The sequence below is a fragment of the Grampus griseus genome (genome assembly GCF_964374135.1).
Source record: "Grampus griseus genome assembly, chromosome: 10".
In the NCBI taxonomy this organism is placed as follows: Eukaryota; Metazoa; Chordata; class Mammalia; order Artiodactyla; family Delphinidae; genus Grampus; species Grampus griseus.
Window position 1 is genome coordinate 87829837 of NC_139004.1, and position 18998 is coordinate 87848834.

Sequence of the window (18998 nt, forward strand, 5' to 3'; positions counted from 1 at the left end):
CTTTACTTCGGGTGCGAAACCTTTTTCTTTAATCTCCTGGGACATCTCTGTAGTTCCCAGTTTGTAATTCAGAGCTGTTTTATTCTACCATGCACGCTGGGTGATTTTTCAGCTCAGTAGCAAATCAGTACTTTGGCCGGTAGCTCAGACTGGCAAATTTTCTCAGGCATCCTAGATGATCCTGTGTTTTATTTTGGAAGCAGACAAACACACCCACTATCGCTACTCTCTTTCATATTAAACACTACTGCTGTATTAATGACATACTCAAAAACACATCAGCTTGACAGCAGCTGTGGAATGCTTATTACAGTGAGAGCTACTGGAGCGACAGAGTTGAGATTTTTATTTCTTTGAATTAGCACCCATCCTTATTCTCACATCTTCTGGTCTATTTGGGCAGGGGGATCAAATCAATATTATATAACTCACATGTTCATATGCTATCTCATCATGGTTTTTCAGTTAGAAAGGCTCAGTTAAGAGGCGAAATTAAAGAAGCACACGGAGCCATTAATGTTTACCTCTTACTATGAGGTCAGCGGCAGATGAAACACTGTCCACCCCTGTCTGCACCATACAAACATATTTCCCACTGTGTTTCAACTGAATGTTTCTGATCATTAAATCGCCTGACGAACTCTGTTGGAAAAAACAGGTAATGAACATATTATTAGTTTGAAAACACAGAGACTCTCGAAGGCTATGGCCAACAACGCCACTGGAATAAAACCCAAATTTAGAGAGAAAACCTAGGTGGTTCCAAGATTGCTACGATGGAAGGTATGGAAATAAAAACAGGTTAAAACCATACATGATTGCAGACATAGGTTTCTGTAGCTAAATGAACAACAAGCTTTCCCCTGGGCATTTATGGTTTCAAAGATAAATAAGGGCAGAGATTACAGTCTCAGAGTCTATTTACTTTCACTAGGGTGACACTTCTTTTTATATCCATTGCTCGGCACCAGCTCAACTCTTTTCTCTAGTTCCATCCTCTTTGCAATTATCTGCCCGAGAAGAAGACGGAAGCATTTAGGTACCTGGCGGGAGATAAAGGCAGCACGACAAGGGGATTACCATGGTTGAAACACTTTTCTGAACACTTTGAAGCTTAAAAAGCCTAATGCTATTTAATTCCTTCGCTACAGAATTTAGGGACAGTCAGTATGAACCCCTCAATAAGAAGAAATTAAAACATTTTTAACCAAAAAATAATAACTGCCCATAAAGACACAGGCTGGCATTCCCCAGTGCCAATTAATGAAGCAAATGTATTTCTAAAAGCTCAACTTCAAATCGTCCTTGTTTTAAAAGAATGTAAAATCATGTTCATAAAATGAGTAACTGCAGGCCAGTTTCATGCATTAGTAAAAGTATGGATTGAAATAAAACGATTTAGAAAGCAAAGCCCTTTGAAAAGGATCACTTAATGGAAAATCTCTAAACTGGTACGGAAGAGGAAGCAATAAGTAGTTTGTGTCTTATTAATTAAAGGATAATTTTACTCTTGGGTTTTCCCAATATTTGTTGAAAGATGGATTCCACTATCCTGCTTTTAGGTAACTTCCTAAGATCTCCTATCAGGTAGTTTCTTAAATATCGCTTCCTATCCTTAGGACTCTTAATGCGCTATGTATTCTCCGTTGGTTGGATTGTATGGCTTTAGCCTGAATTTCTTGAGTATCGGGAAAAGGCAGATGTGAGCTGATTGATGGCTGTAATTAAATGATAATCCAGAAACTGTTGAGTTTGCACATTTTACTTTCATCAAGTTAAACCTTTTCCTTTCCCCCCCTCTCTCTTTCTCCTCAGGGTTACTTAGAAATTTATCCCCAGGACAAAGCCTTCAATGCTTGCTGACCTTTAGAAACTCTTTAAATTTTATGAGCTCCATATACTCACAGGAGATTATCATTTCTATAGGAATCTTTTATTTTCAGTGAAGTAACAACTGTTACGATGAAATTCCATCAAGGCCCTGGGGTAAGTTGTTATTCTTCCCTGTGTTTATTTGCTTATTTTGAAAGCAGTTGGGTAAAAAAAGAGAATTGGAAGTAGTACTGTCTTTCGGTCCTCAGACACACGAATACAGCTTTTAGGCACATAAGCTCGTTTTCTTTCTTGAAGGAGTAAAAAAAGAGATTGATGTTGGGTTTGTCATTTCTCTTCACTTTGGTATTGATGGGTAAAGAGAGATATAACTTAGCTAGCTTGTGTAATAACCAAACCATCTTCCTGAAGAAATATAGTTAGGCTCACCATGTAGGGAAATATAATTTTTAATTATATTTTACACTGTAGAGTGAAAACGGAAGCAATAAACATGTAGACGGTAGGAACCCCTGATTTTGTTTTTCAGCACCAACATGAAACTGAGTGGATGAATACATAAATGAAAAATAAAATATAGCAAAAACTAAGGATCCTGTACTTACTTTTTGTCTTTCTCAGTAGACTATATTTATATTGTTCCTCTTCTAGTGCTTTTTCTCTCTCACCCTATCTATTGTCTTTTAACGGAGCAACATGAAGAGTCAAGATTCATCTTAACAAAAGTTCATCGAATGCTTGCCATACTAGATTCACTCGAGGTTAGAGAAGTGTGTTATACATGACCTCTGCTCTCTAGGATGTAAACCCAAGTCAGGGATATATATATATATGAAACAAGTTATGTTTACAAATTTAGAGGGGCTTCCCTGGTGGCGCAGTGGTTGAGAGTCCGCCTGCCGATGCAGGGGACACGGGTTCGTGCCCAGGTCCGGGAAGATCCCACATACCGCGGAGCGGCTGGGCCCGTGAGCCATGGCCGCTGAGCCTGTGCGTCCGGAGCCTGTGCTCCGCAATGGGAGAGGCCACAGCAGTGAGAGGCCCGTGTACCGCAAAAAAAAAAAAAAAAAAAAAAAATTAGAGAAGTTATTTAATAAAGGTTAAATAAAATCACATGGCACATACCATGTGTACACAACCTTAGAACGCAGGAGGCAGGAAATTTTTCAGTCCTGCCGAGGATGTGGAGTGACCGGTACTCTTGCTATTGCTAATGGGAATGGAGACTGATGCAATCACTCTGGAACCTTGTTTAGAAATATCTACTAAGGCAGGATATACCCATAATCCACAACCTGGCAATTCCATTCCTAAGTAATACATACTTTACAGACGTGTGTGTGTATGTTCATCAAGACATTTAAAAGAACGTTTGTGGCAGTACTAACCATAATAGCTAAAGAACGGAAACAACCTAGTGTCCATCACAAAAAGTAGCTTAGTAAGTAGTGGAACACTCATTTAAGGAAATACTATTAGACCATGAAAATCAATGAACTATAACTATATGGACTGACATAGCTAAGTCTCAACATAAAAAATATAAATCAGATAGAAAGGAGTACAATGACACTAATCTATCATAAATCTAGACTGTGACTATCTTTGGAGGGATATTTACTACTGCAACGAGGCACCACAGGGACTTCTGGAATAGGGGTCATATTGCTTCCTGATTTCATCGTTGGTTACCTGAATGTGTTCATTTTGTGAAAATTCAGTGGGCTACACACTTATAATTTGTGTATTTTTTGGCAGAACATAATGACTCTCAAGATGCAGTTGTTATAATGTACAACTATAGCTCTAAACGCTCCACTATAAATAGGACCATCACTGAAAAGGTCAAATAACATGGCTGTTATTCTAAAGTCCAGTTTCTTTCACAAGAATTAAACGTTTAATAATAAAAGTGCAATTAATTAGAATATTCTATAACTTCTTATTAAAATGCAATTGATTATTCCCAGACATTAAAAAAATATAAAAAAGGAAAAGGAAATTCCAAAGGGAAGTTTCACTTACATCAAACCAATTCTTGTCCCCATCAATTTTCACTGCTAATGGTTAGAATATAGTTTGTTACTGATTAACTATGATAAAGGGGACAGGAGAGGAACGTCCAAAAAAATCCAAGTAGCATTAGTCTAACTGTGGTAAAATAGCACTTGACAGATTATTTTTCAGTATATTTATCAGTAAAATTGCATCTATTATTTAGATAAATTTAGAAACATGCTTCTAATTCCTCAGAGTGTAAGTATAAAACAACTTACAAACATTACAAACATTAATAATCTTTGAATAAATTCTTAGGAACACTAATAACCCTTGGAATAAAAATAGCTTCTACTTTATTATCTGCTAAATTAGTCTGTTAGTCTTTCTTTGTATTGTTTTCCTAAACTCTCCTTTGGCCCCCTTCCCTCAAATAGAACGGACTAGAATTGGGACAAAGCAGAGTCAAAGCTTCATTTTCTTCACCTCGCTTATCCCTATTGCCCTTAAAACGTCCCCCTCAAAGTGCAGCAGTATAATTCCCAGTCTTTCCAGAAAACAAGTCCTTTTCCTATGCCGCTGGTCACAGTATTATTTGAAAATGGAGCTTTTAACAGTGCAAGAGGCCTATTCCTACAGCTTAAACGGGGGTTTAAGAAGAGGGAGACATTTCCCTAAGTCATATGAATTTTAGCTCTTTCTCAGAAGCTCTATCTTTTTAAATAGGATCATTCATTCCAAAACTATTCATTAAGCAATGGCTATACTTTAGTCGCTGAGGATACAATAGTGAGGGAAAAAAACAGTCCTTATGTTCATGGAGCTTACAGTTGAAAGACAGCCATTAATCAAATGACTACCACAAATCAATGTAAAATTACGGTGTAATGCAAGTTCAAAATACACAGACGAATCTATGATTCTCGAGTCTCAATGTATTGATAGTTGAGCTAAGATTTGCAATATGAATACAAGCTATCTAGCAAAAGAGGGTAAGAAAAACATAGTCTACATTAGAGCACTTACACACATGCAGAGACTCTAAGGCAGGTGACAACATAGTCTCTTTTGGGAGTGGGAGGGATAGGCAATGTCAGGGGGGATAGTTAATCCACAAATCCATAGGAATAGGCTTCTCCCACTACCAAAAGCTCCATTTCTGTCCCCAGAAAACTAAAATTTCACTGTAGCTAATTTCAGGTTCATATTCATGTCTTAATGATAGTAATTTTTTTATTGTATTTGAAAAAACTTGTAAGCTTTTCTAGAATTACTTAATTATCTAATTAGCTGTTCACCTAATTATATAGGTTTCCCCTAGAAAAGATCATATTTCCAGAACATGTTACAGGTATAAACAGTATATGGATTTATAAGTAAAGTCACCTTTGAAATAAATGCTAAGAGAAAATCCAGTGAGCGCATGAGACGAAAAAGAAGATAAGCTTGTTAACATTCTCCCTATATTTTCTTAGGTGATGATGCTAGTGGAATTTTTGATGTAGTTGAAAAACCACTCTGCACTGAAAGAAAAACACTGCATGATGTGATAACCCACGCCAGCTGAAGGTAAGAAAGCAGACAACTCATTACTAATTACACGTAAGCTGAGAGTACATTGTGAGATCTACCATATGCTACAAATCAAGGTATAAAAGAAACCTTGGAACTTGGAAAACCTCTTGACCCCTGCAAATGTAGCATGCACTTTGAATACAACAAATTTTCAGCAAAAACTAATTTCCTAGTAAGCACTCGTGATGTAAATGCTGCTGCTGGACTGCCAAGAAGCATAATTTTCCAATTTAAGGGGGAGAAAAGCATTTTGACAACTATTTGGAAGGCAAGGTAGAATAGAAGCTCCTCCTTTTTAAAAATCACTTTACACAGCCTGTTTTTGTATAGATTCTAATGTTAATCGTTCATCCCGTCACTGGGTTGCCTTCCAAGTCCTGACACTGCACGTAAGTCATACACAGGTGACTAGCGAACAGTCAAGCCTCCAGGTTACTTCTGAAACCTGAGTGGTGTTTTTCTCTGTGAAGGTCCCTAAGGGAATTGGTGGCAGATGGGTCACCTCTGTATTTCTGACCAACCAAATCTTGCCCCATCCCTACCCCAAATGGCTGCAACAAGGCCACCTTTGTTACAAATGGACACTGTTCATCCAAGGAACAGAAATAATTGGCAACCACTGAAACACGAAAATGGGCCCTAACACTGTAAACCATTTTGGGTTTTCTGACTGATTAATAATTTCATCTGAAACGGTCTGATGCCTGGTTGTCCAAACAGGTGATATCTAGGGCAGGTAATATGCAATCTGTTCACATCAAAATTCTTCGACTTTCTTTGGTACCAATAAACTGAAATAATTGATCCATTACAGGATTTAGAGCCCCAGCTTGTCCCGTCATAAGTGTTTTGAAAGAATAACACATGAAAGATAAAAACTTGGTCAAAGACCTTCATGCATATTTTAAACTGTATCAAATGCCCAAGTTACCTTAAAGGTATCAGCTTTTCTATTTCAACATCAAGTTCACATTAACAACTGGGGATTTTTTTCTTTTTCTGGCCAGTGTAGTGTTTATGGAGCATCTTACTGGAAGTTGGTGATCTCAGGATCCAGTGTCTATTCCCACAGTGATTGTACCTCAGTGTTTTCTAAACTTCACCCACTAGAGTTACACCTCCACATTTTTTTTTTTTTGCCATATTCCAGTACCAAATGCTCTACTATTTACTTGTTTCTTAAACTGTTTAACTTTCTTAAATAATATGTAAGTCAATACAGAAAATGTGTACTTTTATCTAACATGGAAAACTGCTGATCACAGTAATAGTTAACTGATAAAATGAAAACAGTGAGTGGAAAATAATGTAAATGGACACTAGCTGGGCACTCTCAAAGTCTCTGAGACCTGGACCTTTACTTTTTTAATTAAAAAGGGAGATTAGCAAAAATTAGAAAATCATTCGTGACAAACCTAACACCATACTGAATTATTCTCCTTGATTTAACCTAAATGATTGAAATGAAATTGAAAATAGAATAGATCTCATTCTGCATTATTTAATATTGCCTATTGCCTAGTCTGTGCTTTGCAAAACACTGGGCTACCCAGATCACTTAACCCAGTTGTTTTCAACATTGGCTGTACAGTAACTTCACCTGGAGAGTCTTTAAAAACATACCAGAGGGCTTCCCTGGTGGCACAGTGGTTGAGAGTCCGCCTGCCGATGCAGGGGACACGGGTTCATGCCCCGGTCCGCGAAGATCGCACATGCTGCGGAGCGGCTAGGCCCGTGAGCCATGGCCGCTGAGCCTGCGCGTCCGGAGCCTGTGTTCCACAACGGGAGAGGCCACAACAGTGAGAGGCCCGCATACCGCAAAAAAAAACAAAAAAAAACAACAAAAAAAACCATACCAGAAATCCCTAGGCCACATCCCAGAACAGTTAAATCAAAATGAACTAGAAAGAGGAGACGCTTTAGCTGATTCTAATGATCAGTTAGTATCTAAAAGCATTAAATGCCCGAGATTTTATATTCTTCACATCATCACTTCTCCTGGAAATAAAAGCTTCAAGATAGTCACTCTTTTCCCTAGTTCTAAAACTCTGCAATTAATAAATGCATAAAATAATCCTTAAGTTAGGTTATTTAGTGCTGGGTTTATAAGCTGAGAACAGTACACCTGTACATATTTTCATTCTGGAAGATGGGTGAGAAAACTAGTGTCTGTGAAACAGGTACTAGATGTCAAGTACAAGGTGCATTTCCTTGACATTAGATTGCCTTGGTGTACTTGTCATTTTAAAAACAAGTAGTCATTGAAATAATTCAACATGGTGATAGATTTCTATAGAGTCATATAGAAACTTACTGTTAGTCAATGTGAATCACCCTAGGATTACTCTGAATTGATGTGACGACAGTTTAGAATGCAAGTATTTCAAGTCACAAACGCCTACCCTGAGTAACAATTTATCTCATAGATCACAGGTCTTTTTTTTGTCTTTGTTGCCTTTACCCTCATATTAGAGGTTTAAAATATACTGGGAGCAGATCTGCCCCTTGCAGAATTATAATGTTAGTGTATGAAAAAGGAAATCCATTGATACAAAGGCACAAAAAGCCATTGTTTCATGGAAACTTGACCAAGTTGTGCAAATGTCTTGTGCTCAGTTCTAGTCCCAATTACTCTTGCTGTGTAACAAATTACCCCCCAAATTTAGTGGCTTAAAAAACTGATGATCATTTACTCTGCTCAGCAATATATAATCTGAGCAGAGATCAGTAGGGGGACAGCTCATCTCTGTTGTAAACCTCATCAGCTGGGGCAGCTAGAATGGGGACAGGCAAGCCAGCTTACATGACTGGAGAGTGGTGTTGGCTGTTGGCTGGGAGTTCAGCCATTCCCTTAAGGTAGACCTCTCCACCATCTGCTTGAGCTTCCAAGCAGGAATTCCAAGAGAAATTGCACCAATGGAACAAGGTGGAAGTGCATGCATTTTTATGAGCTAGCCTCAGCAATCACAGAGCATCACTCCTGCTTTTCTTTATTGATCAAACAGTCACAAAGGTCTACCTGGGTTCAAGACAAGAGGCATACGTTTCACCACTTGATGGGGAAGACTGTCAAAGTCACATTGAAAGACGAGCAACTTGGGCACAAAGTGTGCTTTTGCAGTCATCTTTGGAAAACACCATTGGACACGTCCCTCCAGATCCATTCTGTACCTGCCGTACTGCTTCTTTTGGAGGCAGCTGACCTACATGGACTATATAAAATGGTGCCCTTACTTTCTGTCTTTTCCTTGGGTTCCTCCCATCAGGAAATCTGAGGGAGGGAGAATAGTGAGTTCGTGGTATTTGTTTATCAAGATTCATCCCTGCAGGGTTGTTTTACTCTGACTGTGCCAAGAATCCAAGACAGACTTAAAACAACCCCACCAACTCTGATCTAGACGCCCTTTCATGTCAGGAGCCTATGTGTGAGCCAGAGAAAGGATACCCGCAGTCAGAGAGAATAAAATTACACTCTCTCCCAGGAGAGTTGCTCCCAAGAGATCACACCAACTTTACTACAACTTCAGACCAATGTATTCCCACAGTTTTCCTGATACTCTGGAAATAAATAAATAAATAAATAAATATATATATATATATATATCAAAGTCATATTTAAAAAGATGACAAAAACGACTAGGTTGGATGCCAAATCCAATCTATCATTAGACTCTTTTTTTTTTTTTTTTTTTTTTTTGCGGTACGCGGGCCTCTCACTGTTGTGGCCTCTCCCGTTGTGGAGCACAGGCTCCGGACGCGCAGGCTCAGCGGCCATGGCTCACGGGCCTAGCCGCTCTGCGGCATGTGGGATCTTCCCGGACCGGGGCATGAACCCGTGTCCCCTGCATCGGCAGGCGGACTCTCAAGCACTGCGCCACCAGGGAAGCCCTAGACTATTTTTTTTGTAAACAGTTATGATCTAAAATTTTAAAGTTAATATTAAAAAATGGTTTACAAAATCAGAGTGTTTACTGTTATAAAAAACAGCTGAAATTTTTGTGTCTAAAATTTTAAATTGCCCCAAATGAGCCACTTATTCTTCACTTTCTTATTCATGTCCAGATCAATTAAATGGTATAATTAAATACTGTCTTGCAAAGTAGAATACTTTTCTTTCTGAAATCGGAGCATAAAAATCCAAGCCACTATGGACAATTACAACTCAATAATAAAAAGGCAAATAACCCGATTAAAAAACAGGCCAGTCACCCTGACTTGTGATTTTCAGTTGGCATATAAGCAGTTTAGAAGTCATCACCCTGTTCTAACAACAAGTAAAAGCTGAAGTAATTCCGCTTCGATCCGACAGAGAAGTGAGGCCATGGAAAAAACCACGGCCTTCAAAAGTGGAGAGACAGACGGACAAATACAGAGAAGCACAACTTACTAGAGCAGAAATCCGCCAGCAGAAATTTCCCTGGGAGCCAAGACTGGGGTAGAGAAACACAAACTGTGATGGATGAATTGCTGGAGGGTCAGCGTGGACAGGTCTGAGAGTTAACACTCCAGGGAACCCAGACACAGGTGGTTCCCCATACTTTTCTGAGTTTTACCTCCAGGAGCTCTACTGGGTCCTCACGCTGAATGGTGAAGAAAGATCCCCTCATGTTTCTGGCAGCGGAAGGGAAAATGAACCATTATGACATAAGCCAGAGCACTCCGTTCTTCTGAACCAAGGTTGCCTTTAGGAGAAACTAATTTACCAGAGCCCAACCTGCTGGGGTTTTGTAAGAGCCTAATACCTCTTCCTAAGAAAAATACCCAAATCCTGATCCCTCTAGCTTCCCACACGGGGGAAGGGAAATACACAGCTCCAGTACCTCCAGCCATCCTGTCTCACCAGATGGGAAAGGAGGAGATGAAGAAGCACTGTGGAAGTTCATAGTCCAGGGGCACAGGCCCAGCAAAACAGCAGACCAAGTCACAGGACTGGAGAACACTCCCTCTCACCACCCCACAGACTCACCACGATATTTGTAAAGGCCTGCTCACTGCAGTTCCTTTCCGCTACTACACGTCACGCATGCCTTTCAACAGAACAATTACCGGGCATGTGAAAATGCAAAAAACACAGTGTTAAGAGGCTGAGTACACATCAGAACAGGCATGAGATATGGCGTGAAGTATCAGACGAGAAATTTTAAAGAGCTATGATTAATATGCTAAGGGATTTAATGGAAAAAATAGATAGATTGCAAAAAGAAATGGATAATGTAAGCAGAGGGATGGAAATTCTAAAAAACAAAAAAGAAATGCTAGCGATCAAAACCACTGTAAAGAAATAAATAATGGCTTTCATGAGCTCATTAGTAGACTAAACATGGCTGAGAAGACAATCTCTAAGCTTGAGGATATGATGATCAAATCTTCCAAAACTTAAAATGAAAGGTGAAATAACTGAAAATAAAGAACAAAATACTTAAGAACTGTGTAATGGAGATATAAGAAGGAGAAGAAAGAGAAAAAGGAAGAAAGTAATATTTGAAGCAGTGGTGACTGAGAATTTCCCAAATTTATATCTGAAATCAAACAACAGGCCTCTCTCCAGAAAGAATGAAAATGATAGGTCAGAAACACGGCCCTCCATAAAGAAGGAAAGAGCATTAGAAAATAAATAAGTGTAATATTCCTAATTTATCTAATAGATAACAGTTTTTTCAAAATAATAATTCACTGCTAGGAGGAAAGCAAAACTAAACATACTTGTACCCTATGACCCAGAAATCTTACTCCTTGATATGTACCCAAATAGAAAACTTATGTCCACACAAAACCTGCACACAGATGTTTAAAGCAGCTTTACTCATAATTTCAAAAACTTGGAAGTAACCAAGGTGGCCTTCAGTAGGTGAGTGGATAAACTACTATATCCAGTCAAAAGAAAAAAGAGCTATTATGCCATTGAAAGATACAGAGAAAATATAAATGTATAGTACTAAGTGAAAGAAGCTAATCTGAAAAGGCTACGTACTACGTGATTCCAACTATAGAACATTCTAGAAAAAGCAAAACTATGGAGATAGTAAAGATTATTGGTTGCCAAGGGTTGGGGGAGGGAGAGATGAATAGATGGAGCACAGAGGAATTTTAGGGCAGTGAAACTACTCTGTACGATGCTCTAATGGTGGATACATGTCCTTATACATTTGTCCAAACCCAATGAACGTACAGCACCAAGAATGAACGCTAATGTAAACCACGGACCCTGGGTGATAATGATGTGTCAATGTGGGTTCATGGATTGTAACAAATGGACCACTGTGATGCAGGATATTGATAGTGGAGTAGGTTGTGCACGTGTGAGGGACAGGGGTTGTATGGGAACAACTCTTTGTACTTGCTATTCACTTTTGCTGTGAGCTTAAAACTGCTCTAAAATTTATTAATAAAAATAAGTTACTAAAATAGTTATTAATAACAAGTAAAAAATAAATAAAAAATTTACAAGTCACAAAGGACCACATCCTTCATGATTCCATTATATGAAATGTCCAGAACAGGCAAATACCAGAGCAGAAAGTAGCTTTGTGGTTGCCTGGGGCTGGGACTGTTTGAAGGTGGAGGAGTTGGGGGAATTATGGGTAATGGGTGTGAGGTCTCTTTCTGAAGTAATTAAAATATTCTGAAATTGATGATGGTGATGGAGGCACATCTCTTTGAATATAGTAAAAGCTATTTAATTGTACACGTTAGTTCAATTATATGAATTATTTCTCAATAAAAGTGTTAAATAAATAAGCCATCATGAATAAAAGCTAATGCTATGATTAGCAGACACCATTTACCTCCTCATTCAGTTTGACTCATCTGTTCATTTATTGGATTTATTAGATTTAAGCCTTTTTTTTTTTTTTTTTTTTACGGTACACGGGGCTCTCACTGCTGTGTCCTCTCCCGTTGCGGAGCACAGGCTCCGGACGCGCAGGCTCAGTGGCCATGGCTCACGGGCCCAGCCATGTGGGAATCTTCGCAGACCGGGGCACGAACCCGTGTCCCCTGCATCGGCAGGTGGACTCTCAACCACTGCGCCACCAGGGAAGCCCAATTTACGCCTATTTTTGACAAGTCCTCTTTTTCAGAATGTATTCATGAACCTTAGCCCCACCCCCTTTGCCAAACAAAACCAAACCAAAATTATAAACTGCTAGTTCTTTCCTCTGCCTCCAGAGATGAGATATTTTAACTCTGCACATCACAGATGCAGGTAAATATCTGTTAATCACAATTTGGAGGATCTTAAGTAATCATAATATCGAATGAATTGTTTCTGACTCTCTTAGAACTTTCTTTAGAGATTTTTTTTTAAGTATCTGTACATAATGGTGTTTGGATTTTCATGTGCTGGTATATACACAAACGTATTTACAGGTACACAAACATACACATTACTGTCTCTTTGATGGTAGCTTATAGTTTTCAACTGGCTAACAGTAGGGTGGGTCCAGTGGTGGATTCCCAGTATGTCCTAAGCTCAACAGTGAACAACTGACAACCCCACCCCTGAGAAAAAAAGTCAATTCCTAAGAATTGGAGTGATGTCATTTTATGGAAGATTTGTAGGGAAAAATATGAAATTCACAACAAAATCTCCCTGAAATATTCTTTAAACATCTGCATCTCTCCCAAAGTTTCTCTCCTAGTATCACTAGCCTATCTAACTTCCCCAAAGTTTCTTATGTAACCCTCCTGGAACACTACTTCTAAAATCTTCATATTCCCCTTCAAATTCCTACAGCTTGAATATCCCATTCAACCCAAGAAAAGTTATGAAAGCTATTAGGAAAAGAAGAATACAGATTTTTTGACTACATGAAAATGAAAACTTTTACTCTATGAGTGATAAAATAATAGACAAAGTTAACATAAAAGTGACAAACCAAAGGAAGATATTTCCAGTGAATCACACTAAGATATAATTAATAGCTTGACTACATAAGGACCTACTGTAAATCTGTAAAGCAAAAGACTTGACTTCTAATGGAAGAAATGAACAGATACAAATCTGCAAGGTATGGAAGAGGGACAGGAAATGGCCAGTACACACTGTGAATTTGTGTGTAAGTGAAGGATTTCCTGCTGTGACCTAAGGAGAACACTGTCCAATGGACACAAAATATATATGAGATGAAAATCTATTATATGCAAATGTCAATATCATTACTGTGTTTCTAGCAAAAATAAAATAGGTCTTATCTGGTTGATGGTTGTCTTGAAGCAGTGTGTGTTTTGTTTTTGTAACTTTCGGAAGTCATTCTCTATTGCTAGATTTAAAATAATTTTTTGAACAGTCTTCTACACAATAATCCAGGCAGCTGGGCTATTGCGAATTTCTCTAACTAGAAATTAGGTAATTTTTTGTTTTCTGCAGAAGTAACGATGCATTTCATGAGTCAGTATTAAGCCCCCAATTTTCTTGATTTGGAGGAGTCAGTCATCATTCTGAATCTTTCTTAAGTATCCAAATTACTAATAAGCAAAATGGAGAGATTCTCCATCTTACTATTAATCTGAGAAATGAGAAACTGTTGATAATGTGATATCACTTCTCAACCATCTGTTTGGGAAACTTTTTATTTAAAAAATCAAGGGAAAAAAATCATGTGTGGAAAAGAATGTGGGGCAACAGGCACCTCCTGCTCTGCTGATGGGAATGTAAATTGCCGCAGCTTTCCCAGAGAACACTTTAGAAGCAATCCTACCGGCAGTGCTAGTAGCAGTAACAGTAACAGCAAGAACAACCGCAGCAACAGCTAACATGGGTTGTTCTGAAGTATTTTATACACATACCTCAGAATAAATGACTATTATCATGCCAGTTTTACAGATGAAGAAACTGAGGCAAAGATAGATTAACAACAGTTCATAGGAGAATGAAATAGGTTACAAGAGATGGAATTTTGACTTCCGATGTTTTAATGATGCAACTATATTTATAATTCCAGTCCTATCTGGTATCCCCCAGAAAACTTCCTGGGAATTACTGACAAGGTGTCATTACTCTTCTTTCAAATACTGTTAACTATTCTTTTCCTTACCTAAATACTCTCAGAATTGTCTAAAGTGGTGTCTGATTGCTAGTCATTTTAGAAGCATGGGAAAAAATCGAAGACAAATGAAAAGCCTTACAATATAATAGCTGCTTTATTTCATCTAGGAGCACTGATTTTTTTTTTCATGATTCTTTCCCTGTCTCGCTCCACATCCAATCCATTCATCCATCCATCCATCCACCCTAAGAGAGAACCGAAGTTGTCTTTATTTAGGCCTTGTGTACTTGTGCAAATTATTAACATGCATTTTATACATCTTTTGAGGGACCTTTTTGTCCCGTTATACTGCTTATTGGTTACTGTTGATACATAAGTAAGCTATTACTTTTTGTGAATTTATCTTGTATCCCAGTAGTTGACTGAACTATGATTATTTTTTTAAATTTTTAGAGTTGATACTATTGGGTTTTGAGTAGCCCTGATATCGTTTTGTCCAAATAATGGTAATTTTGTTTCCTTATTTCTAAAGTTAGACCTTTTATTCTTGTTCATCCCTTACTGAATTGGCCCAAACACCTCCAAGTGGTTTTAAAGTAATGGTACCTGTGTGCATTCTGTCTTATTGTTGATTTAAATAAAAGTATTCCTGATATTCCCTTTAAAGACATTTTTGAGATGTGGAAGAAGTATTTTTCTGTTCCTACAACTGGTCATTAATTTTATTGAATGTCTTATAAATGCCCATTGAGAATACAGTGGTCTATTTTATTATATCTATTGATATGAAGCATGCACATTTCCTAGATCATCACCTAGTGCTTATGAAAGTTGACTCAGTATGACGTTCAGTTGTTTTTTGCTAAAATTTTATTTAGGTTTTCATACTATATTCATGAAATCGATTCACATTTACCAATTATTTGTTATCTTGCCAGGTTTTGTTCTCAGGAATATGCTAAGCTTACAAAATAAATTGAAAAGATTTAAAAATTTTTATATTGTCAAATAGTCTATATAACAATTTATCTATTTCTTAAAAGAAATTACCAGTAAAATTCTAGCCTTAGAATCTTTTTCTATGGGGGGGATGTTACTAATTTACAGTTTTTCATGATTATGAATCTACTTGGCTTTTTAAATTCTTATTAATTTTGATCACTTACATTCTCCCCCAAGTTTTCTACTTAATTGGGTTTTCATATATATGACTTGAACATGGAATATTCTGTTTATTTTTAATTCTTTCTCACCCACTACATTCTCTTTCTCATTTCTAATTTTAGCTGCTTTAACCTTTATTCTTCATTAATATTTTCCAGAGCTCCTCTATTGCTTTTGGACATTGCTCCATCCATCCATTTATTCTTCCATCTCCTTAATATATAGTTGTTTTGTTACTTTCTTTCCTAAAATTTACAAGGGTGTGAAAAAGATGAAAAGGAATGTGTATTTTCTATTTTTAGGATCAATTTTTTATGTGTATCTGTTACTTCCATTACAAAATAGTATTAAATTGTGTTTCTGATTTTTGGCAAATTGATCTGTTGATGGTTGAAAGAGGAGCTCTCAGCAGACTACATGACAACGTAGTTTCTCATTTTCTCTGTTTTTGACTTGATATATTTTAATGGTACATTAACTGGAATATTATGATTTATGATTATTACCCCTACATGGCAGAGCAAACTTTTTCCAAAATAAACTTACCTTTTTTACTCTTAAGGCTTGCCTTGAATTCTTATTAGTTTTTAAATTAGTAATTGTTACCGTGTTTCTTTTTGTTGAATTTGACTGATAAATATTTGCACATCTTTTCATGTACAGCCTTGGTTTTTGTTGTAACTCCGCTGTCTTTATGGGTTTTAATTCAAGTTACATGTTACGTGGTTTGACTTCTGCTCGTCTTCTTATAAATTTAAATCTTCCAGGGCTTCCACTAGGGGTGGATTGGACCATTCATCTTAACGAACATTGTACGTAATAAACGCAGCCCTGGGATACTAATCATACCCTAGGTAGGAACTGAGACTCTAGGATGCCTGGCTGAGCAAACAATGAGTTAGTGAAATAAACTCAACTTCAACTCTTTTGTGCATTTCCCCGTTTCCAATAGGCATTGGAGAATCTTTGTTTTTTCATCCCCAAATAGCTTTGTGGGAGGGGCTGGGCTTCAGGGATGTATGCTCAAGATGAATAATATTAATTCCCCTGGTCTAATCCCCAACTTTTATGGACTCATTACTGGATGTATTCTCTAAAGGATCCTTCCAAGTCAGTTTATATTTTGAATTTGGACAAGATATAAAATTTGTAAGACACTCTAAGTGGGAGATGTTTACAAACGCAGTGTGTCACCACAGGTAGTGTTTGAATGAGTGCTTTACCTCAGTTCTGTATTTACAATGCACACAAAACCTCTTACAGAATTTTGTGTTGTAAAATAACTGCTATTGTCAAACTTTTAGTTCTCACACCCAAGTAATTCTATGAAATAAATCAAGTCAAGGTGACCATATTGTATTACTATACACAAAAGATTTCTTTCAAAGACACTCTTTTCTGCCACTGAGAGCTGGGAAATACATCAGGTCTCAAGCTCTCAAGCACTAGACTGAGATTGCGGCCTGTGAGAGAAAAAGCACACCGAAGGCAGCCAGTTCAGTGAGTCGCAGATGGGCTGTCACTGCTAAACCTCTTACTGCTTCCAGTGACTTTTATCCACACACATTCTAATTCATCATAGATCCAATCCCATAAAATGTGTGAAGCTCTATAGCTTGGCTCTATACATTCCTCATTTCTAAAGTATCTGCCACACATCAAGTTTATCAAAGCATATCTATCTAAATATCCTTACAATATACAGGGAACTTCTGGGGTGTTTAGGTTCAACAGTTTCTAGCTACAGTCAGTCTCCATAATGTAATACGTCTAAGTCCAAAGGTTAGCTTATCAAGGCAAGCCAAATTATTCTTGAACGCTCTTAAAAGCATACTTAAATTTCCAGGCCCCTAAATCCTCAGGTACAAGGCAAAAATGTTCTTTCATTTCTCTTGAATTTGGGGGCTATTATCTCCTTTTTCCTGTCAGTGGAAGCTTCGATATATTTAAAAGCTGAGAAAGAAACATGTTATACTGGGAACTGGGTGAATGATGCAATCTCTTTTTTCTCTCTCTTGCTTTTTTTTTTTTTTTTTTTTTTGCATGGAGTGGAATTCTGTTGGTTAAACATGGCTATGATAGAATGCTACCGCAGACATATTGCCGGGACTGTGTCTCTTCCTATTACTGTGCATATATGAAATTTATATACGCATAACTACATACATTCTTACCTACATATGCACAACTACATATGGAGATATCTAGATATAGCCCAAAAGGAGAGAGCACAATGTTCCTGGAAGAGGGACCAGTGTGTGCAAAATCTTGTGGTGGGAGGGAACATGGCAAATACTAAAAACTGATGTGAAAAGAAACCAGAAAATGGGGAACAGAAAGTTAAGTGACTCATGCAAGGACATCATCTAGTAAGCAACAGAATCTAGACCTCACCTGTATCTGAACCTAAATCCCCTGCTTCTCTAATTACACCACACTCTGCCTATAACCAAGATTTGCTTGGCAAACAATGGACTTAAGTGGCTGCCTTTTACTGCTGACTTATTTATACAACGCTGATTTGTCCCATGGAACAAAGCCTGTGTATGACCCATATTTCTCCTTTGTGGTATGTCAGTTTCCTTTGGACACTTGGCTTGATAAGCTCTTCTGAATGCTATACATTCTGACAGTGCAGAAACCTATAACTGCTGCTGAGACAGGAGGGAAAGGGGCAGGATACAGCCACTAGATAAATGAAGAAGGGGTGCAGCCCTTAGGATGTGATAAAAACTGGCTGGAACCGGCTGAAAGCAAGGTGGCATGGAGAACAGTCTGGTCCTTGACCTTTAGCTCATTATACCTTCATTTTAATACTAAAAGTGGCCCAATTCCTGGAGATCCTCACCCCTTCCTGGAATAGCAAGAATATTCCTCCTACTCTTTAGCATGTGATATTACTCAGCCCACAAAAAAAGACCAACCCCAGGCCCTGGGGCCGCTCTCACTTTCTGAGCAGGACCACGTTCTGCCTATGGAATGTGACCCTCTAAATAAATTTGCTTTCACTTTACTTTGACTCGCTTTTGAATTCTTTCCGGCTTGAAGCCAAGGACCCTCACTTGGAGGTCTGTCCCAAGGACTTGAGCGGGTCCCTGGACGTCGTGACAATTTCCTTTCCTCCAACACTGACATCACACTCCTTTGGCATGACATGCAAGTCTACACAACAGATCTGATCTAAATTGGAGCTTTTGGGTTTTCCCCAAAAGGTGTGGGTTTGTTTGTTTGTTTACAATGAATGAATGAATATTGAATACCCAGAGTCGTCTCAATGACAAGTGGCTGAAACAGTTGAAAGCTGTCAGTTAGATTTTCCATTTTCTAAACTACCCACCCTCTTTTTAAAACATGGCTCCTACACTATCCAGCTTTCTAAGCAACCTTCCCAGTTACCGGCTTCTCCCTCACATTTTGTTGCTTTTGAAAACAGAGGATATA

At 38.0% G+C, this 18998-nt stretch overlaps 1 protein-coding gene across 1 annotated transcript in view; it reads right to left on the bottom strand.

The window, feature by feature from the left end:
* The window catches only part of CNTN3 (contactin 3), a gene marked incomplete at both ends in the record, with an annotated part of 237636 nt that overhangs the window by 37808 nt on the left and 180830 nt on the right, over positions 1–18998 (bottom strand). Inside the window, one exon of the mRNA XM_082663614.1 lies at positions 525–642. Within this exon, the coding sequence (XP_082519740.1) occupies positions 525–642 (118 nt within the window). The remainder of the gene's footprint in view (positions 1–524; positions 643–18998) is intronic.